The 21,668-nt window shown below is 47.5% G+C and overlaps 1 protein-coding gene across 3 annotated transcripts in view; it reads left to right on the top strand.

The window, feature by feature from the left end:
• The window catches only part of ULK1 (unc-51 like autophagy activating kinase 1), a 78,947-nt gene extending 63,490 nt beyond the window's left edge, over nucleotides 1-15,457 (top strand). For 2 of the 3 annotated variants that reach the window (XM_035340416.1, XM_035340415.1), the window contains exons 20-28: nucleotides 243-427; nucleotides 1,254-1,369; nucleotides 1,956-2,099; nucleotides 4,620-4,807; nucleotides 7,544-7,722; nucleotides 7,845-7,963; nucleotides 10,196-10,353; nucleotides 10,570-10,705; nucleotides 12,621-15,457. In XM_035340416.1, coding sequence (XP_035196307.1) covers nucleotides 243-427; nucleotides 1,254-1,369; nucleotides 1,956-2,099; nucleotides 4,620-4,807; nucleotides 7,544-7,722; nucleotides 7,845-7,963; nucleotides 10,196-10,353; nucleotides 10,570-10,705; nucleotides 12,621-12,676 — 1,281 coding nt within the window. In that variant the 3' untranslated portion in view covers nucleotides 12,677-15,457. The remainder of the gene's footprint in view (nucleotides 1-242; nucleotides 428-1,253; nucleotides 1,370-1,955; nucleotides 2,100-4,619; nucleotides 4,808-7,543; nucleotides 7,723-7,844; nucleotides 7,964-10,195; nucleotides 10,354-10,569; nucleotides 10,706-12,620) is intronic. The other variant, XM_035340418.1, reaches the window with a different exon arrangement.
• The last annotated feature ends 6,211 nt before the right edge of the window (nucleotides 15,458-21,668 follow it).

Genomic DNA, 21,668 nt, shown 5'->3' with positions numbered 1-21,668 from the left:
TGCGACGGCATTTCTCTGTGTTTATATTAGGCTACTACAAATTTTCAGCAGAGCTTGTCCTTTCATTTTAGTCTTTCTGGGATAGGGGACAAGTAAGTGTGTGGGCTGGAATTTCCTCCTCTTTTCCTCCTATTTCAGGCTTGTTTTTAAGTGTACAATTTAATTCTGATAAGCAAATGAGGGGTGAGGGGAACCTTCATCCTTCATTTTAAAGACCGCTCTCTGTTTTCTCTTTTTCCTAGGCTGTGTCCCCTTTTGAGTTTCCCAAAACCCCAAGTTCCCAGAACCTCCTCACCCTCTTGGCCCATCAGGGTGTTGTGATGACTCCAACACGGAACAAAACCCTGCCAGATCTGAAGGAGATGGGTCATTTCCACTGCCAGCAGACTGGCTTTGGATTGAGGCCTGTGGAAGAGGTCAAGGGCAGGTGAGCTATGGTCTGCTTTGTGTAGTGGTGCTCCATTCCCTAACATGGGATGAGTGGGGCAAATTTCAAAGCCCAGCTACGACTTCAGTTAAAATGTGTCTGCGAGCATTCTGCAGTTGTCTGCTAGCACCCTTGGTTTGCAGGCAGATGTTAGGCAGATTTTTTAAAGTCTTTCTCTACAGAAGCAGGCTGTGGCCTAGATTTTATAAAATGAAAGATTGCCTACAGCTTCACACTGTTTAGTGCCCACGGTTTCAGCAAGTGGGGAATCAAGGATTTGGTTATTAGACCAGACTCCCTGCAATCATTCAAATCTGTGCTTTGCTCTTTTTGGATCCTGTGCCTGTCATGAGGTAGAGGTATTCTTTGCCTATCAAACTGTAGGCACAGGTCTTCAAAGATCTGTTTGAAAGCCAGGTACTGACATGAATGTTGCAGGATACAAAGCTGCTCAGGTGTTAGTGTTAAACTTTTCTTATCTGCCTCTCTGCTGATAGCAACTTTCTCCAGTGATCTGGAAGAGCCCTCTAGTATTAATTTCTCTATCTTCCATCAAAGAAAAAATGTTTTACAGCAATTCTGTACTCAGTTCTTTAATTACTGCAGTTAGTAAAGTAGTCATAAGCTTTCTGCAAGTAGCAGGAGGTGCTTCAGGTGCTCTGCTAAAAGAGGAATAGGGCCAGTGGTTATTTCAGTTTTGGACTCTGCTTTGTAGTTGTTGTGGACCAGCAATGGCACAAAATGGAGTGGAACTGAGCTGAAACTTTGCACCTGCCCCAAACTTGCTTGGTGATTTTCTGCATCATCTTGTATGTTCTCTTTTCAGATCTCTGAGCACAGGCAGGCTCACTGACCTGCTTCTCAAGGCAGCCTTTGGGGCGCAGATCTCAGAAGCTGGCAGCAATGACAGCCTGAACAACGAGAAGCCAATGGAAATTGCAGGTAGGTGGAAAGGCCAGGCAGATCTGGGGGGATGTCCTGGGCTGGGCTGGGCAGGAAGATTTTGGCTGTGCGCCTCCTATGAAACGGAGGATTCTTTTCTGGTGGCTTTTGACTGCTGTGCGTGAGGAGTGTAATGATGTTTGCTTGTTTTCTTCTGTGAGCGTTCAAAGGTCTGTGGGCTTACGCGTGCTGTGTAATTGCTGGCTAGCGGTGTGATTTTGTAGGCAGGCAAGGCTTCCTCTCCTGGCCCCTTCTGAATGAGATACCATGTGGAAGTGGGGACTTTCTGCCAGTCAGCTTGAATATGAATGGCTCTGCAAGGGTGGGTCTTCCTGCGCGTGCAGGTTGGGAAGCGAGGAGGGGAGAACAGCTGCAGCAGTGCATAACGCTGCCAGGCTCACGTCCTGCGGTCAGTGCCGGCCAGGCCTGGTCGTGTCATCGCAGGATGCCTCTAAAGGGAGTGCTGCCTTGTGCTGGTAACCACGGTGAGAGAGTCTACAGGAACATAAAACCGCTGGGTGAGGCACACCGTGCTCAGAGTAACTTTCCTGTAATGCCAGTCTGCGCCTTTCAACTGTCTCCCCAGCTCCCTCAGGTGCTTACGGAGGGACCCTGCACTCTGGTGCCCGGGCTGGGGGCTCTGCCAGCCCATCCCCAGTGATTTTTACTGTCGGATCCCCTCCCAGTGGAACAACCCCCCCACAGACCACGAGGACCAGGATGTTTTCAGGTAAAGGGCTGATACCTGCCTGTTCCAGTGGGAATGTCTGGGGGCAGAGCAACGTGCTGTCTTCCTTGCTGCTGCACACCGGTGGCAGAGGGCTGTTCAAAGCCCAATCCAGAGAGCTCAGCTGGTCTAAATACCTTTGAGGTTCTTGTGCTGGCTCATGCCAACCCCAGTTACTGCTGGTAACTCTTCACACTGGCACAAGGACTCCTGCCTTATTGGGATTTCCAGGGCTGGAAGAGAGAGGCAAACTGTCCTTTTACATCGTTTCTGTCTGCTTCAGGAATAACGCTGCAGCTGTTCATAGATCCACTGTTGCTGATAGGTCAACAAAGATAAAGAATGTTCTGTATTCTGATGGGTTTTCCTCATGGGCTGCAGATAAGCTATAAAAGGCAGGCATGTCCATGCCCAACAATTTCAATGCACAAGTACCGTTACGAAAGGGCTCTATATGCCCAAGTACAAGTGGTGTGACTTATGCTGTGAATTGCTTAAGTAGGAAATGGGGAAGTGCACTCCTGGTGGACGGATACGTCTTTTAAGATGCCAGCACTCTGGCCTCAGCAGCCAACAGTTGAGGCTGTGGTAATTGTCCCTGTTGGGACAGTGTGTCTGGGAGCTGGAGCCTATGTTCAGTTTAAGAAAACATTTGGACACTTCTGTTTGCTTTTTTGGCTTGTTTGGGTTCTTGTCCTGGCTGTTCCTCATCTGAACATAGTCAACTGTTCTTAATTACTGCAGGGAAGGTTTGGATGTTACCATGAATAAGCTGCTTGACTGGGACTGGGGGGACATATGGCTCAGTTCCTGGACATGGCTTGGATTCCCATCATAGCTAAACCCACTCAGATCCTTGATTGTCTGGAGACTTGGGACCATAATCCTTCCTTTGTCTTGTAAGCAGGCAGGGACTCTCGTAGGGCAGGGACTCACACAAAGTGCCTGACTGCCCTATAGCACAATGGAGCTACTATCCTGGCTAGAGCCTCAGCTACCACTGAAATGCTATGAATAGAGAATTCAGGCTTCCTGTATTGCCTTTGCAGGGTTAATAACATTTGGGAAGCAGATCCAAGTGCCACTTTTTTAGTGGGTTGATGGTTGGATACTTGAGGGTCTGCTGAGTAGTGAAGAGTTCAGATGGAGTGCCTGGTAAAGAAGGCTGTTAAATAGTGAGCCCACAACACGTGCACAGCACTGGGTCAAGGCCATCAAAGCAATGCTGCTTGACAAGCTTTATCCTGTCTGTGTAGAAACTCCTTATGTTAAAGTTAATGCACAAAATGGTAAAAAAAAAAAGGGAGCTTTGCAAGCTGGAACTCTACACCCCAAGTGCTTAGACAATCCGTGAGTAAGATCACTTGACAGATACAAAGGCAGAGCCTTTTCAGGATTTGTCCTAACAATTTCTGCAAGCGGCGTCTCAGAATTACAGCGCATTCAGAATGTGGTATTGTTGGTCTTTTCTCTATCTGAAAGATCTGGAAATACTCCACCAGTTTTTAATGATCCATTTAGCTTTGAAGCATGCCAACTGGGAGAGATCTCCAGGAGAGGAGGCTGTGCGTCTCTGCAGATTAGTTGTTCAAATGTGCATTACATTGCTAAGCCTTTTGAAGTCAGGGCAGGGCAGCAAATGAAATTCACGGGTAGAAGAGAACTGTCTCCCTCCAGAGGATCAGTGACGGTGGAGAATTAGCAGAGCATCATAGCTGATAGTAGCATCCCCCTGACAGATAGAATATACCCCTCTGCAGCAGTGTGTAGGGGGATACAAAGCCCTCTTGGAATGTATTATCTATACCCTGAGGCAGAAACTCCTTTTGAAGTGTGTATCTTTTATATGCAATATAGTCTTAAGGTGGATTCAGTGGCCAAGAAAGGGAAAAGATGATGGTGAGGGAATTGTTCAGTGAACACAGTTCTTACTCCTGAATCCTGAGGTTAGGGTCTTGACTTAGCTGAAGTCACTCTGTCCAACCTTCTGTTTGTAAGCAGAGGAAGGCAGAAGCTCAGGGCATATAACAGAAAGCTTTCCTGGTTTACATGCAAGTGGCTGATGTTTTAAAACCACGATAAAAACCTCCCTTACCAGAGGTGTTTACTAGGTGATGGTGTTAGGGCATCAAGGTTCAAACCATGCTGATCCATGATAAGGTGGTTGATTATGGTGGTGTATGATAAAATGCAGCCCAAGATACTGTGGCAGGATTCATAAGGGGTTGGGGACAGGGAGGGGAGGTGATTCAGGAATTGTCCCCAAAAATGACAGGCAATCTGGAAGGTGCATTAAATTTGCTCGTGCTTGTAAACTGTCTAGCTGAGTCACTGAGGAGCTTGCATGCTGAGTGGTTATTCTGCATCAAGAGTCCTTGTGTCTTTTCTAGAGTGCCTGTTGCTGGCTCTCGTAAGAGCCAGGATCCTGGATCCTACAGTTACATTTATCCCCTGTGCTGGTCAAAGAATACCCAGTCTAATATTAACATCTCAAGTAATTCCTTTGCCTATTTTTCTACCCAGTGGGGTCTTCCAGCTCTCTCAGTTCTGGAGGCTCGTTTACCGGCAGGCACTTGGCAGTCGGAACTGGTGGGGATGCTGTGGAAGGCCCTGCGAGTCTCCGCTACGCGTTCGCTGATCCAATCACCGCTAACCTGGAAAGTGCTGTTACATTCGAGGCACCAGAGCTGCCTGAAGAGACCCTCATGGAGGTGGGTATATCCTGCCAGGGACTTACTGGGGGCAAAAGACAGGGGAGAATAAAGGGAAAGAAAATCCAGAGGTCCAATGTTTGGTTCATCCAGAGGTTCATGTTTGCAGTCAAGCAGTTGCTTCCAAAGATGGAGTGAGCTGGCTTCAAGAGAGGTAGGCAACACAGCGCTCAGGAAGCCCAGGATGTATTTAGGAAAGCGGTTTTTGAGGCTGCTATCAAGCCGTGTAGTCCTTGGGACTGCCCACGAATGGGATTAAAATTCACCATTTCAAAAGCTGAATTTGCAGGGTGGAAACATCAGTTATCTGGTGTGTCCTGCACGAACAGTTTCTAAATAAAACCTGGCTACTTCTCCCTTTTAGAAGGCTCAGCATTAGAATAGCTGACTTCAGGGAATGAGTAGCTTGGTGTATCAAATGACTGCCTGCTACATGCACTTAGGGAGTCAGTCAGTGATACAGCCTCTGCCCAAAGAGTCTGAAAAAAAATAAACCTGACACGTTTACTGATGGGGAGCAGGGGACATGACATGCTCTGCGCCAGAACAGCTAGACCAGATTGTAAGCTGTAAGGCTGCCAGGCTCCCCCTCTGTGGGCTGAAGACCAGCTGAAGCAAAGCAAATGCTTTTGTAGCTGAGATACGTTTGAAATGTAGGTCAGGCTGCCCGTTTGCAGTAGAGGTGGGAGACAGAATCAGCGATGGATTCAGCTCTGTTCATGGTACAGTGTTGGGCTGCCTAGGACTGGGAAAGGCTCTTCGTATCTGAATTTTGTTGGTGTTGCTAAAACCCCTTAGATACCTACAAAGACCTACATACGTTTTTTTAAGGATGTGGATTTGCTCTTCTGCTTCAGATTTTCTTTAGCTTTTTATTGATAATTATGTATTGAATTGCATTGACTTGCTTTATTACCTGCAGAGCTCCAGTGCTAGGACTGATTGATGTGCATTGATGTATCACAGTAGCACTGAATTTAACTGAGCGTCCTGTCCTTGAGGTCCCAGAAGTATGGGGCCCTGCCAGTTGCCGTCACTTTTCAGGGTCTGAAGAGAAGTGTGCTAAAGAAGTTATCAGCTTGATTTTATTAATCCCATTCAGTTCAGCTCCTTGTCTGCAAGGAGTCATCTGAGTTTGCTCATAATTTCTGCTGAGCATAATAATTGATCCACATGTCACAAAACCTTCCTGGCACCAAGCCTTTTTGGCATATTTGGAGACTCCTTTGTGCTCTGTGGAGCTGGCCAGAATACAAACCTGGCAGATCTTCTGATTTCTGACGCTTTCAGGGCATTGAAATCTTGCTACTTAAGCACCCCTATTTATCCTGAGCGGAGCTGCTGTGTTCAGATAGGTGGTGGTTCTTCAGTCTTCTGGAAAAGTTTCTTTAGATGCAGACAAGGCAAACTGAATGCTAAATTTTAGTCTGTTTTGCAGTGTTTTGGAAACACAATAGAGATGGCGATGGAGGTAAAGACTCTTGTGATGCCTAATAAGGCCAGAAACGCAAACATAATAAATAAGGCCAACTGTGTTTGCAGAGAGGAAGGACTGTGCATTGGTGAGATACAAGGCTGAGACTTGCAAGATCTCAGCAGGTTCCTGCTTTGCCACAAACTTCTTGTATGACTTGGCAATTACTTAATCTCCAAGTTCCTTCTTTGCTTTTAAAGAAAATAGAGGAAGACGGAAACTTCCTTACCTTACTGGACTCTCCAGGTAGCGAGATAGTAGAGAAGAGATTAATATTTCAGATAGTCAAAGCTCCTTTAGCAACAAGTGCCTGAACTGGTGAACGAAAAACAAAAACATGCAGAACTTGAGCATGTGCTTTTTTATTTGTTTGTTTTCCCCTCAAATTCATGTAGAAAACATCCTTACCGAGCCCCTTTAAGAGAACTGATCCAAATGTTTGAAGGTCATGCAGGTTAGCTGCATTTCTGCAGAGGGTACAAACAAAATGGAGTTACATCTGATCCAGGCAGCAATTCGTTTTGTAGGACCCACAACTATTCAGTTTTCCCACAAATACTAACTTCCCCAAAATGCTTGCAATGATTTAAGCAATAGAGATTCCCAGAAACAGGATAATACCCTTTGGTCTGTAATAGCAGAGGAAAAACTGCTTTGAAATGAACATAGTGATTTGAGTGCGAGTCTCTCCCCTCACTAACTGGGCAGGGGCTGCAGCTGAAAGGCTGTCCTTGCTGTCCCTTCAGAGGACCTCACCCAGGGCTCTGGCACTGGGCTGGGAGCACGTAGAGACGCAGCTACGTGAGGGCTGGGGTTGCAAAAGGTTGTCACTCTCATGAAATCCACACTCACTTCCAGCTTTGTACCATCATGGCTGTGGTGGGGACCACGGCTGGGCAGTTGTGCCAATGGTCTTGTTCCCTTCCTGGCTGACTTCTGAAACAGTCCAAAGTTGCTGGGAACACTCCTTAAGAAGGGAGCATGTAGTTCTGGAGCAAGTCTTACCAGCTTTTCCAGGGACTGGGCTGGGAATTTCTGGCCTGGGGCTGTCGCTGCCTTTAATGTGGAGGAGGAACTGGTGGGGCGTGTGGGCTCAGCGCTGAGTTTGGCTGTCCCTGCCCAAAGAAGAGGTGTGAGGGGATTTCAGGCCCAGGTGTTACTTCTTTAAGCAGGGATGAGCCACTGGCACAGCTCTAGGTAAGCAGCCTTCCCTGCATGCCAGCTTTCCCTCTGTAACCCCGCCTTGACATTTCCTTCAACAGCAAGAGCACACCGACATCCTGCGCAGCCTCCGCTTCACACTGGCCTTTGTCCACTACGTGATGGAGATCGCCGCCCTGAAAGGCAGCTCCAGTGAGATGAGTACTTCAGTGGCGTCTGAATACCAGCTGCAGGAGAGCGTGGTGGCTGACCAGATCAGCCTTCTCAGCCGGGAGTGGAGGTAAGGACTGGGCAGAGAGCCCCCAAGGTCACTCCCTGCCACCCCAACGTGTCACTCTGTGCCTTCGGGACACGTAGTGCTGCCCCACTGATGGGTTGTGTTCCAACATGCTTGCTTTGCAGCTATGCAGAGCAGCTGGTGCTGTACCTGAAAGTCGCAGAGCTGCTGTCCTCGGGCCTGCAGACAGCCATAGAGCAGATCAAAGCTGGCAAGCTGTGCCTGTCCTCCACCGTCAAGCAAGGTAAGGGGCATTGGCACATGGTACAAAGGCCTGGGATGGAAGAATGGGAAGTTTTACAAAGGCAGGGAGGATGTTGAGTGAGCGCAAACCCCCAGCTGTGTGCACACGGGCTTAGTCCTCATTGTGCTCCTGCATGGCTGGGCCTTCCTTTCGGGGTATTGTTCATTCCTACTGAGAGGAATCTTCCCTTCTCCATGCTTGGTTCAGGTCTCAAACTTTCCTGCTCATGCCCCTGTGAGAATCTTCAGCGCTAATTGGTGAGAGGGGAATTCATCTTATCTGATTCCTTGTACCTCTCCATCTCAGGTGTTTATTTGTACTCGACGCAAGTCCAACTTAATTACACAGTGCCTGGCCTAGTAAGTGCTTACTTGGCAAATTGAGACGTGTCTTGGCAATGATGGTTTAAAGTGAAACAAAAACACAGGAAGTAAAACTCTGGTAACGCAGGAGTCACTGATTTGCTAGTCTCGCAGCCTTACATTTGCATCTGACTGGCTGGCCTGTGATGTGAACTGGCTGGGATTCAGTGATTAGAAAAAACAAATTTAACGCTACAATGGCATTAGTAGGAGGCAGCTTTTTGAAGCACTTGAAGTGCTTGACCCCTCAGTCCCCTTCCCCATGGGTTTAGTCTTTCAAAGTACCGATGCTAACTTGGGGCGGGGCTGCAAAAAGTACAAGTTACGTACAGTGAGCACACGTTATGGGGGGCAATATGGAGTAAAATGCACAGATTTAGCTACGCATCTCCCACATGTTCCCCAGGGGCTAATGTAACCCCGAAAAAATATTCCTTTTCCAGGTGAATTGCAACTTGTAGATTCATGGCATAACTCTGCCTTCAGTGTGTGGGAATTGGATAAGGCTGCCTTTTCTTATTTCTCTCCCCACAAAGTACTGCTCCCCTGAGATTTTCAAGGGCACAGTGAGGACAAGAGGGTTGTCAGGGCACTTGTGTAACTTCTTCAGATGTGTATGGAAAAAAAGGTGGAAGTGCGACAAGACACTGCCCCGGAGTGTCCTTGGGCAGTGTGTGCCAAGCAGGGTCCTCACCTTGCAGCCGTGATCTTTTTCCTGGTAATTTGGGCCCAGCCCAGAGCTCTGACTGAATTCCCCAGAGGAGGATATTGCTTTATTTGCATATGTTTTTTGTTGTTGTTGGGGTTTGGTTGGTTGGTTGGTTTGGTGCGTTCATTTGTTTTTAAGTAGCCTGGGCTCTCTTCTCCTGGAATTTTTCATTTTGCCCTTCTGATGTCACCCACGAGCTTTGGGCTTCCAACTCGCTTTCAAATTTCTTCTGAACCAGGGTGATCTGATAGTGTGACCCTGACAGGGTTAAGGTTTTGTGCCTCAGTCCTTTAGAGTTGCAACTGCCTTTGTTCATGGAGGCAGTCTCTTTTCTGGCTTTCTGCTCTCTTATCTCTACAAAGGAAGGCTATATTTAGTCACAGGGCCTGGCTGTCGGTGCAGTTGCCTCTCTGCATAGTACCCGAGATAAGTTTGTTCATGGTACAGGTTCATTTCCCTCCCCCAGAAGCAAGTTGTGCAGTGGGGTGGGATTTCAAACACAGACATACTGGTTAATTCTTGTCAGATGCTTTGTGCTAGGTATGGTGTGTAGGTCATGCCAGACAGCTAGTGAGACTCAAGCTCGTGGCTTCGCTTGCTGTTTTGGGTTATTTAATCTCTTAGATCATATTTAACTCCTGGTTCTCTGTCACAACCTTCCTGTCGTAGCTGCCACGGTGCAGGAAAGGTGACCTTTCATTCTGGGACAGCATTGTCCCAGGAGAGAGATTCCTTTGTCAGTACTGCTCAGCCACACGGAGCTCCAACAGCTACCACATACAAGTCACGTACTTCTTCACAGCACGTCATCACCCGTCAAGTAACAGAAGCTTTGTATCTGGCGTGTCTGCTGCTTCTGGTGATGCGTGAGACATCTTGCACCAAGCAGACTGCTCTGTACCTTGTGGCAGCCGAAGGGAACAAAAGTAGGCCTGGCCTCAGGTGAAATAGACGTGTAGGTGTTGCAACATGCAGGCTTGTAACTGGTGAAGGTGACAAAGGAAAGGAAAAAGACCCTGTGGTGGTGCAGCAAATACTTACATTTGGCCCTAATATAACCTGATTGTCTTGAAGTTACTCATTTGGGGTCCTGTGCACGGAGGTTGGGAAGCGCAGGGAGAACTAGAAGAATTTCCAACGCGTTCCTTTCCTTTATTCTAGTTGTGAAGAAGCTGAATGAGCTTTATAAATCCAGTGTATCATCCTGCCACTGCCTCAACATGAGACTGCAGAGGTTCTTCTTAGACAAACAGAAACTCATGGATCGCATCAACAGCATCACAGCAGAGAAGCTCATCTTCAGCTATGCCGTGCAAATGGTAATAACCACACAGGGCCTGGGAACAGGGCTAGCACAGAGCAGGTGTCAGACAGTAGCAGTTCCTGCTGGCGGCCTTAGCAGGTGGCTTCATTCATGATGCTGTGTGCAATCTTTGGGGGTTGGATGATGGAGGTGTTCACACAGATAAGGGGCTGTGTTGGGAAAGCTGGGTTTGGTCTGGGAGTAACCTTTTGCATGGGGTTGTTGCTTGCAGGTACAGTCTGCAGCCCTGGATGAGATGTTCCACCACAGAGAGGACTGTGCACAGAGGTACCACAAGGCTCTGCTGCTGATGGAAGGGCTCCTGAACATCATCACTGAACAGGGGGACATAGAAAACATCAATAAATGTGAGTGTTCAGTGGCTTTTTTTCCCCTCATTAAGTCATGCTGTGTTGTTTATAGCTGCATGGATCGGAACATCCAGTATCCATCATCCCTCTTTCCTTTGGCTACATCTTGGTGGACATAGCACAGATCTCTTGACTTGTTACAGCTCCTAGCAGCCCAGCCTCCTATTTTCCCAGGGAGAAAACGTTAGAAATGCAGGTCCCCGTTCTGAGCCATATTTTGAGAGCTGCACTGCAGAGCAATCGCCAGGGCTTTGTTGGAGTTTTTGATGTGTGAAAGAACTTGCTGAAGGAAGTGGCTTGGCAGTAGCAAAGACACAGGTTTGGTTTCTAGCCGGAACCATCCATCTGATTGCACAGAGCACTGGGGAACGTGAAACTGCAGTGGCTGTCAGGCAGAGATGGCTGATCAGCACAGCACGGGCTCCTTCCAACCCTTCTGAAATGGGACTGCTCACCTGTCTGGGTTCCCCAGGACAGGCCAAGAAGGCAGCAAACAAGTATTTTTCTCATTAGGAAGTGGCTGCAGTAGCAGTGAAAGCTGAGCTTTTACCTGCTTGTTATCGTTTGGCTTCTCTTCCCAGAGAAAGATGGATCCCTCTGTTCACTGCTCTTTGCTGTCACCTCTCTTGTACCCTCCCTTGGCTGTGTGTCTGAGGGGGGGTTGTACTCCGCTGCTGCAGGCTCCACAACTCATGCGTGCAGCGTGGAAACGACTGACCTCACTTGCTCAGAGTTGAACTTCACCTGCCCTTCTGGCTGGGGTTTAATCACCTTTGTACGGGAGGGACGCAGAGGGGCTCAGCCTTTGTCCATTAGAGCAGCTTGCCTTCGCCTCAGCTCTGCTCCATCACAGCTGAACCAGACCATCGGCGGCGGGCCAGCACCGTGTCAGCAGCTGAAGGGAGCAGACGCAGCTGGCAATCCGTGCCTCTCCCCCTCTGCTGGCTAGTGAGTGCATTTCCTGGGCCAGCATCCGAAGTGCTGCCAGACTGCTCTAGTTGTCCGTGTGGACAGAGCTCTTGGATAGGTAATGAGAGAAGAGATTTCTGGCTCACAGGCAATCAGTCGGTTAATTATCACTAACTTTAACAGCTGACATGAGGCTTGCTGAAGGAGAGCAAAAGGAGATTGGCAGGTGGTGTGCGGTACTGGAGGGCTAAGTGAATAGGGAATACCAGGTAGTTTCCATTGTACTGTTTCTTAACAAACCTAAATCACATCTTTTGTCCAGAGATGCAGTTAATGCGTCCAATGGATTTCTCTTCCCAGCCAGTATCCTGGTATTCCCTGTTTTACCGATGTTCCAGCTTCCTGATTGAGTTGTTCTCTGGTAGGCTGCAGCATGTGCACATTGCATTTTAGATCTTAGGTACTTGATTACTTTTTTCAGAAAAGTAAAATGATGAACGTAGAAATACAGCAAACGTTTAGCTTTTGACAGGGTCTCAGGCTCAGATGGTAAGAATCTGGCCCTGACTGTGCTGGGCTGTGCATGCTCCATCTCTCAGCTGTAAGCCATGAAAAATGGCACAGGAGACCGTGAGTTATCTTGACTGCTGACAAAAGCCTCTCCAATAAATATAAATAAATTGTTTACCGCGGATGGTGGTCCTTTAGAATATCACGATAACTGTATTAGAACTGCTGCCTCATAGCTTTCAGTCCTGGATCTCTAATCGTTCAGCTCTTTGGCCTGTTTCTTCCCAGCACGATTGTTGTGGCTAGGTCCTCACCTAGTCTAAATCAGTACGTGGTCGTGATTCCAGAAGGGTTGCTTAGGCTTGCTGAAATTCTCTTGTTGTGTTTTGTTTCTTTGTTCTCCAAATCTCCAGCATGCTTTGGTAGTCTTTATATTGCCAGGAAAGTGAGAAGCTGATTTGTTGTGTTTTTTTGTTTTTTTTTTCTCTCCCAGGTAAACTCTGCATCGAGCGCAGGCTGTCAGCTCTGCTGTCGGGGTTCTGCGCCTGATTTTAGTAGTGTTCTTCTCCACACACCTCATCCCAGCTGATCACTTTGTTTCCAACGGCCTGCTGCTGTGGCAGGAATCAATTTTGGCAGTAGGATACCTGGAGGATGAACTGCTCAGTGTTCTGTATTTTGACATTTTGGGAAGTTGTTCCACAGACTTCAAGCTCTTCTGTGGGGAGGTGTGACTGCAGCCAGCACAAATACTTCCCTGCTCAGCGGCTGGGCGAAGACATAGCTGATGTGGAAAGGTTTCCCTCATTGGCAGCAGGGATGAAGGATAGAAGTCTGCTTCTTCCCAGCACTTTGAAGGATAAAGACTGCTGCCTGTCCTCTTGCTGAAGAACAGGGTATTCCGTGCTGTCTCCATTGCAGGCAATGGATGTGCTGAAACTGCTGGCTTCAGTTCATGCTGGAGGATCATTCAGAAATCAAGGCCAGTTTGTGTACTTCCCCCTACCCCAGCTGATAGCCAGGCACCTTCGAGCTTCCTGGCAACCCGAGGCTCCCTGCCTTTTTCTCCTTTGTCCTTTCTCATACTCATTTCTGCCTTGGAGTGCTTGCTGAATGGCCGAGAGGAGGGAACCTGCTCTACTTGGCCTGAGCGCTGCTGAAATAGCTGCCACCTTCTACAGACTTACTGAGCAAGGCTGAGAGCGTGCTGCCGCTGGGAAGACTGCACCTCCCGTGGCTGTCGCGTGGACTGCCTCTGTTTGCGGACGGGCAAACGACACAGGGAAAGAGACTCTGCCTGGAAAACAGGAAGATGACGGAAAATGCAATGTTCCTGTATTTCTGAGAAGCCAAAATGAATCCGTTCCTCCCTCGGTCCCTATGCTCACTGGGATCAGCATTAAAGACTCTTGGCTGTTCGGTTCAGCCTGTCAGTACGTATCTACCATGAGGAAGCACTAGCGCTGTCCTGCTTTCAGCTCTTGGCGAGATAAGCCCTTTCCCATATCCCTCACCCTCCCCTGAAACTGAAAACACTAGCTTTGTGAATCAAAGGAGCACTTTACACACTATGGGAACTTGGAGAAGTTGACTTAGCATCACACAACAAGCCAGGAACATCACGACTGTTAGGAATGCTGTTCTTTTTATTCCTTCCCTTGTTTCCTGGTTGTTTTATTGCACTACGTGTGTGCATATATTAATATGTATTCCTGAGGGCGAATATATATTGATATATATGGTTTGTGTGTAACTGTACGTATTTAACTGTACTGTATCGTGTGAGTGTGAGGCAAAAAGCACTGCGGAGTCTGTGCTGTTCCTCCTCCACACCAGGCAAGCTGACTTGCAGTCTGGCAGTACCAAGATCGTTTTCTTTTTTTTTTATTATTTAAATGTTCTTTAAAGGACAGTCGATATAAAGCTCCATGCTTTTTAAGAGCTCAAGAACAGGCATTAAGATCCTACACACTTACAATTGGAAATGCATTTTTAAAAAAAGTTTTATTTGCTGCTTAAATTTTTTATAAAGAAATCTTGTAGTGTTCGGGTTTATGTTCAGCATTTCTTTTAAGGAGACTCTGTAGCCAAATGAGACTGCGGGTGCGAGTGGCTCGAGTTCTGGTTGAGGCTTCGGATGCTGTGAGCATGTGCGTGAGAGGATAGCTGGCTGCCTTTCTGTCTGTCTGCGTGCGCAAGTGTGTGTCTTAATTTATCAGTCATGGCAGTATTTTGTTAGTGCTGGGCAGAAAAGTATCTTTGAAAGCAACTTGAAACCTCAGGCTTTGTTTTTGGGGATTTAATAATAATTTGCACATGGTGGTTAAATCCCCACTGCTTTTTTCCCTCAATATTAGCACGTTCAGTGTGATCCTTTACAAGGGTTTCAGGAGCAACTTAATTGGCTTGAGCTGCATCATCTTTGGCAACATGGATTCTTCTGATTGCAGAGCAGTAATGCCAATAAGGAAACTTAAAAATATTTTTAATTGCCCCTACCATGGAAGATTTAAGCATAGCTTACACAAGTGCTTCAATATTGGGCCTCTGTTACATCGTACGTTCACAGCCTGCTGCTTCTGTGGCTGTTGATGCTTGTGCCTGGAGGAAAAAGAAAACAACAGCTAAGAAACAACCCCCCAGCCTGTGGCCACAAACGCCGAAGAGACCCAGACTGCTTATGAAAGGATTTTACCAGTTCTGCAAAGGGCTATGCCGCAGGTGAGTGCACTGGGATGCAGCACGAGAGCACCGAGCCAGGACTGCCTCTGCAATACAGACACCTGCTACTTGCCCTGAACCCTCACAGCAATCCCACGAGCGTACGCAGAGAGCTTCCTGCCCAGAAGCGCAGCCCAGGACCCACATTTGTGCCGCAGGTTTAACGATCCTTGTATGTGGCAAGCTCAGCACTAACCTTCCAGCTGTACTTAATTACTTGAATGTATCACAATTGTCCACATTCAATGTACACAAGTATATATTGCTCCAAAATATTGTGGTTTACAGACCTGCAACCGATATATATATGTATGTGTTTGTATATATACATACAAGTGTGTGTGTATGTGTGTATGTATATAGATGCACACAAACACAGACGTGTATATATGTTTTCTCTCGATACTTGAAACTTAGCCACTGTGCTTGAATTAAAAAAGAAAAAAGAAAAAAAAAGAAAAAGGAAAAGGAAAAAAAAAATCAGGTGATTTATTTTGCCATCACTTTGACTTTATTTTTTATCTAATTGCATGTAGCGTGAAACCAATTTTTTTGGTGAAAAATATTTATTGCTTTGTAGACAATAAGGAATGCAAAATTAAAAAAAAAGGCAACAAAAAAAGAAAAAAAATACACAAAAAATCCCCAACCATTGTTGAAGTTGCTAGCATAGTCCACTTGCTATTGTCATGGCTTTGTTACTGTTGCAGCATTTGTGTGTAGCATCTTAATAGATTTCAGGAAACCTCAGTCTAATAACATGTATCTTCAGGTTTGTGAGAGCGTATGATGATGTTCTTTATAAGGTAATGCTTGATACTTTGTCAACATTTTTTATTTGTGTTTTGTGTGACTTTTTTTTTTTGCTTTAAATTGTACAACACCAATTTAAGAAATAAAAAATGTTTTGAAATTGTTAGTGGCCTATTTTCAGCACTCACATAATCCAGTTGGTGCAGTATCTGAGTATGGCATTTCATGTGTTCGGTTCTACCAGCCGTGACTTTCAGGTGAAGAAGTGCTGTTACCTTCTTTTTAAAGAGGGTGAAGCTTGGGACAAAGAAGCTATGTTGCCTAAAGCTATAGACAGCCTTTGAAGTTAGGAAAAATGAACCCAATTTATTGGCTGGGGCTGTAATCGCTGGTTCATCTGTCCTTATCTGGCTGTGTTCTCTTGCTGTTACCGATAGAAACTATAAGGAGTTGATAGCAGATCCCTTCCCATCCAATTAGGCTGACGCCTGAAGTTTCACCCATGTTTCAGGATTTGCAAGGTCAACACATTGGAGCTCTTCACCTCTCTGCAGTCCAGCGCTCAGCACGCTGCAGAAGGGTGCTCTGAGGCATGGGAAGTGGTTGGGTAATTGTAGCAAGGAACACCATAAAGAAGCCTGAGGAGATTGAGATGTGTTTTCAAGGCAGGGGTTGGACTGTATGGCTCCCTGGGCAGTAGGGAGCAGCCAGAGCAGTGCAGGTGTCTTCTTTGAATGTGCTCCCATGGGCTGAGAGAAGGATGCCCTGTGAGCAGCATGGAGCCTTATGTGAAACCTGTGCATACGAGGTACTGCACTGAGTGCTTAATCCATCCTTATTCCTGACAGGTAGATATGAGCAGCCCTTTAGCACCACAGTCAGGTTGCTGTCAACCTTGATCCTGGCTTTTGGTGCAAGACTGGTAGCTGTAGTCTCTTCTTTGAATCTGAATATTTGGGATAAAAAGTGAAGCTCCGTGACTGGGATGTGAATTATTCCAGTCCTTCTGCTTTGACAGAAACTAAGCGACAGAGGTGTGATCTCTCAGGAGCGTGATACTGTAATTCTAGGGAACATTTCCCAAAACTCACCTTGCTGTGCCATGCGTGTTATTGTTGGCCATAAGCACCCCTGGGAGAGCCCTGCCTGCCAGCCTGTCTGACTCAGCATCACCCCATGCGGTTACTGGGCTGTGTTGTTTTTCTGTAAGAAAAGTGCCTATTTAAAAATGTTAGTTTACCCTGAGCTGGAACTGTTTTTATTTCTTCCTCAGCCCTATTTATAACTCCTGTTTCCTGTCCCTGCCTTTCCCACCGAGGGGAACAGGGCAGCACATGGGCCCTCCGTGAGAACGGTCCCGACTGGGAGGCCGTGCCCGCGTGCGCTGCCACTAAGGCTGGCTCGCTCGTGGGGACAGCCGCGTGTCGTGGAGGCACGGTGTGGTACAACCTGGGCAAGACCTCGGGAAGCTGCTCACAGCTAAATAAACACAACTGCTGATGGTGCTTAGTGTTTAGCAGTTCAGCACGCTGGGGTTTTTGTATTGCTTTTAACGTGAACAGCACCCTTTTGTGGGAGGATGTTGTGTTTGTTCCCGGTGGCGTGGGGTTGGGGTAAAGAACACATAAATAAATGTGTTTCAGATGCTGGGGGTAAAGGGTTGGGTTTGAAGCTGTCTGTGAGGAAGTTCAAGGGTTCATGTGGAAAACCTACAGCTAGATGAAAGGCGGGCAGTGTGTGCCACATGCAGATAGACAACACCCGGCTGGGTCCATGGGGCTCTTTCGTGGGCAGCAGACAAAGGAGGCTAGAGCTGGCTGGAAGACTGAACAGAAATAAAGTCTCTTCTAAAAGCTCCAAACCATGAGGCCTGAACAGCTTAAAAACAACAGTGAAAATTGCACAACTTTCGAGATGTTTATGGTGACAATGCATTGCTGATGTTTCTAGGAGAAAAACCCAAGCAATTCTTCCAGTGTGTTTGGCTTTGTTCCCATATTTTATATTTAGTTGCTGTAAGTACGTCAGCAAAAACCTCCTCATTCAGCTCCCAGAGATCAGACGTGTCCTGGTGACATCAAGGAAGAACAAATGGGTGGGCGTGCTTCACACCAAGGCAATAAAAAGATCAAGTCCCACACTTTTTGTTACCAAGCCCTGTCCTTTAAAAACTTTATTTTGTAGAAGGAGTTAACTCGTTCGGCCAGAGTTAATGCCCTGCCGACAAATCCCCACAGGAGGATTTTAAAGGCCTCTCGACCCTTAATCTGTGACCATAAATGCAGCGCTGAGGATAGGTGCCATTCCCTGGCTGAGCAACTGCACGTAGGACAGGGATACAAATGTCCCTGGCACGTTTCTGTTCTAAAAACAGCATTTTTAGGGACAATGGAGTCAGAACCACTCCTCCTGGGAGCTGAAATCTGGCAGGATGCTCTCGGAAAATGCATTAAATAATACATTTATTAGAATAAGCTTAAGAAAATAAAGTCAAACAACGGTTTTTTTTCTTACTGTGGACAGAGGGTGTCTGAGTTTCCAAATGTTCGTGGTTTTCTGTCATGAACCCCCACTAGCACCCAAGTGCTGTCAGAGCTCCCCCGGCGCTGGTCTCAGCACGTCTCGGGCTTACATTGGTTACACCCCGATGTCTGTGTCCGCAGCACGGGCCTGGAGCTCTGCTGTCAGAAGTCTGGTGCTGCTGGTGCTGCTCCTGGGCCTGTTCCGCACCCCAACACCCCGCAGGCCCATGGCATGTGGGGGTCCTGGCTTCACCTGGTGTGCTTGCTAATGGTGGCAGCGGGATTGTTAACGTGCTCCAGTGGGGCGGGTACCACATGGCATGCCATATCCTGAAATGCTGCATCTTCCACTTGCTTCGCTCTGGAAGGAAGGACGCTCAGCTCCTGCACAGGTGGCTTCAGACTCTGACATGCAGGACACAATGTGGGGGGAAGGAAGGGAAAAGCTGGCCCCTGGCGTGGGTTTAAGGACCTTGTATGCCGTGTATTTAGGGACGATGCTGGGCCAGTGGTTGGATATTGGAGGTGCAGTGGTAGCTTGTGGGGGTGTTAATGTTGCTCTTCTTGTAAAGAAGATGATATTGGAGTGATTCATCAGAGCAGGGCACGCAGACATTAAATCACCTGTTAGAGCTCAGCCACCAGTTCTGCAGTAGCAGGTGTGCTTGTCCTGAAATTTCAAGGATGGCCCATTCCTGGAGCTACAGGCTGCAGTCCCCAAGGGTCACTTGTATACCTGGAAACTTTTATGAAGGTGATTTCACTGCTGAGTAAACTTGATGGCAACACTCTCACTTAAGGCCAAGCATACTTTAATTTCATCAGTCCTATTAAACATGTATGAAATGTTCTGCTCCTCACACAAACGGCAGGGAGTTTCATGAATTGTTAGTGCCTATTCCAATTTAACCCTGGATACGGCTGCGAGAGGAATGAAACCCTTGCTAATTTAATTCGTGAAGTTTAGGCAAATTCCTGAAGATGCTGGGTAAGTGTGATGCAAATTAAATCCAAGCAAGTGCACTGGCTTTGCAGACCTCACACAGTGATCTGCAATTGGACCTTCTGCTCTACACCAGAAACTGCAGCCTCGTCTCTGCTGCCTTTTCACTCAAGATGTACATCCCTGAGGTACTGGCTTCACAGTGCAGATTCCCACACAACTGATTTACAGTGGCAACACTGGCAAGTCACTTACTATCTCCTTGTCTTTGTTATCTACTTGTTTGAAAATAAAATAAAATGCCAAATGAAAACAGGACAATAATCCTTCCTTTGTTTGGAGGATTTAGACTGCAAACTCCTTGCGAAAAACATGCTCCTTTGATAGGTGCTGCAGCGTGGTCCCAACCTCATTTGGGACCTCTGATGTTGCTGGCAGCTCATCAGTTCTGCTCTGCTAGAAAACCTGAAGGCTAAATTAATCATTCAGAAAATCCAAGTCAGTCATTCTCCATGGTGCCGTAGGGAGCACATGACTCGTGGGCTGTAAGAAGCTGGCTAATTGCGTAGAGCAAGCGCCTCCTCTTTGATTCCTGTTGTCACCTGGACTCCTGTCATTACGTTTAACTGAGTAAAATGACGATATCCCCAGTGCTGCTTACCACTGGTGGCAGTGCTCCTCATGACCCGAGGCCGGCTGCAGCTGCAGGCGTGTGATATGCTCAGGGATAGTGAAGGGGTTTACGGCAGGGTAGGCAGATCACAGAGGTGATTCCCATCTGCCTGGGAATGGAGGGGACTGAGCAAGGCTGACTGAAAGGACTGAGCAAGAAGGCAACATTAACCGCTCGTAATATTTTATGACAAATTTTATGACACTACGAACCAAGTCATTTTATAAACAGTGAAGCAGTGAGGCACACGTGTGTCCTACAACTCCACACTGGGGCCAACAACTTTCTCCAGCTCCTTTCCACCTGCCTAATTTTTATCTTGGGAAAGAGTCAGTGTGTGCTCTGGCAGGTTCAGAGCAAGGTTTGTGTTGTTTTGAAACTCCTTTGTTGCCCTTAGAATGGATAAGGGGCTGGGATAGCAAAGCTTTTTCCATCATGGGGACATCCATGTAAGTTTTTCTCCTGTCATACCATTGTTTTATCCTATCTGCTGGGGCCTTCTTCCCTTCCTCGAAATGAGCCAAATTCAGCAATCACAGCAGGAAGGGAGGAGGAAGAGATGGTGTTGTACAGACAGGCAGTGTGACTGCACATGCTTCATTTCCTAAGGAAGCAAGGCAAAAAGAGATTCAGATGCCCCAGTCTAAGCAATACATTTATATTCCTGTTTTCATTGGCAGTGGTGCTGCTATTTGACAGGCTATCTTTTATCACTTCTCTGAACAAAGTACAGCTGGGAACATGTGATAAATCTTCCTTTGCTCTGTCCCGCTACTGAAATAACTCAGATGTGTCAGTTCAAAAAAGGACGTGCTGCATTTCTTCCCCTTATTAGCAGAAATAACAAGCCTGTATTTGATAATCTGGCCTGCTTGGAATTGTCAACCATTCCATTTTCCATCTGAATGAATAAATGGAGCTTTCTTACGCTAATCTCACAGCCATGCCAGGGGGAGCAGCATCCTCTTTGGGTAGCTCCCTCCCATAAAGCACTGAAGCTCATAGCATAACAAAACAATTTCCAGGTGCATTTGGCTTTTTAGGAGGTACATGCTGTTGCCTGATAAGGGTGCCTATTGTACCAAGCTTTCCCACTAAGTACATCAGTGCAGATAAAACTTGTTGGGGGAGACATGAGCATAATGATTGCCTGAGAAAGCCGGAGGGAGGAAAACCTGACAGGAAAGCGAAAGCGTGGGGGCTTGTGCTCAACAGCGGGCAACACTGACACGGGTGGCAGCTGCATGAAGAGGGGACAGTGACCACGGCCTAGCAAGTACCCCTCTGGGAGGGGTGATCTTGAGCTTTAGTGAGTGCCCTGTGCTTCACATGAGGCATTTAGACTAGAATAGAATCATTAGGGTTGGAAAAGACATTCAAGATCGTCTGGTCCAACCATCCAGTACCCCCAGTGTCACCAACAAACCGTGTCTATAGCACCACGCCCAGCCGTTCCCTGAACGCCCCCGGGAAGGTGACGCCCCACTTTTTGCTGTGTTTCACTGTGACTGAACTGCTCGTACTCACGTCGGACACGCGAGGGGATGTTTGATAGCAGTAGCACGAGCAGATGAACTGCTCGTACTACTGCTTTACCAAGTGGGTTTGTGAGGAAAAAAAATGTTTTGCTTATATGGGTAATGCTTATCACAGGAACGCACTCGTTACTCTGCCTTTTCCCCTGCTTGGATTAAGAACTTCTCACACTTTTCACACGTGCTGGCTCCACAGAGCGTGTGTGCGAGCGAGCCTACGGAGAAACATCGCCAAAGCAGCAGAGGAGCTCGGCTGTAGGGCCCAGCGCCTGCTGAGGACCCCTCACAGCCCCGGGGCCACTTCCCGCGCAGCAGCCCCCCCGCCCTCCCCTCGGCGCCGCCCCGCCCCGCGCAGCACCGGCACCGGCGCCGCCTCGGCGCGGCCCCGCGCGGC

The sequence above is a fragment of the Oxyura jamaicensis genome, chromosome 15, assembly GCF_011077185.1.
Source record: "Oxyura jamaicensis isolate SHBP4307 breed ruddy duck chromosome 15, BPBGC_Ojam_1.0, whole genome shotgun sequence".
NCBI lineage: Eukaryota > Metazoa > Chordata > Aves > Anseriformes > Anatidae > Oxyura > Oxyura jamaicensis.
This window is presented reverse-complemented; position numbering and strand designations above follow the sequence as displayed.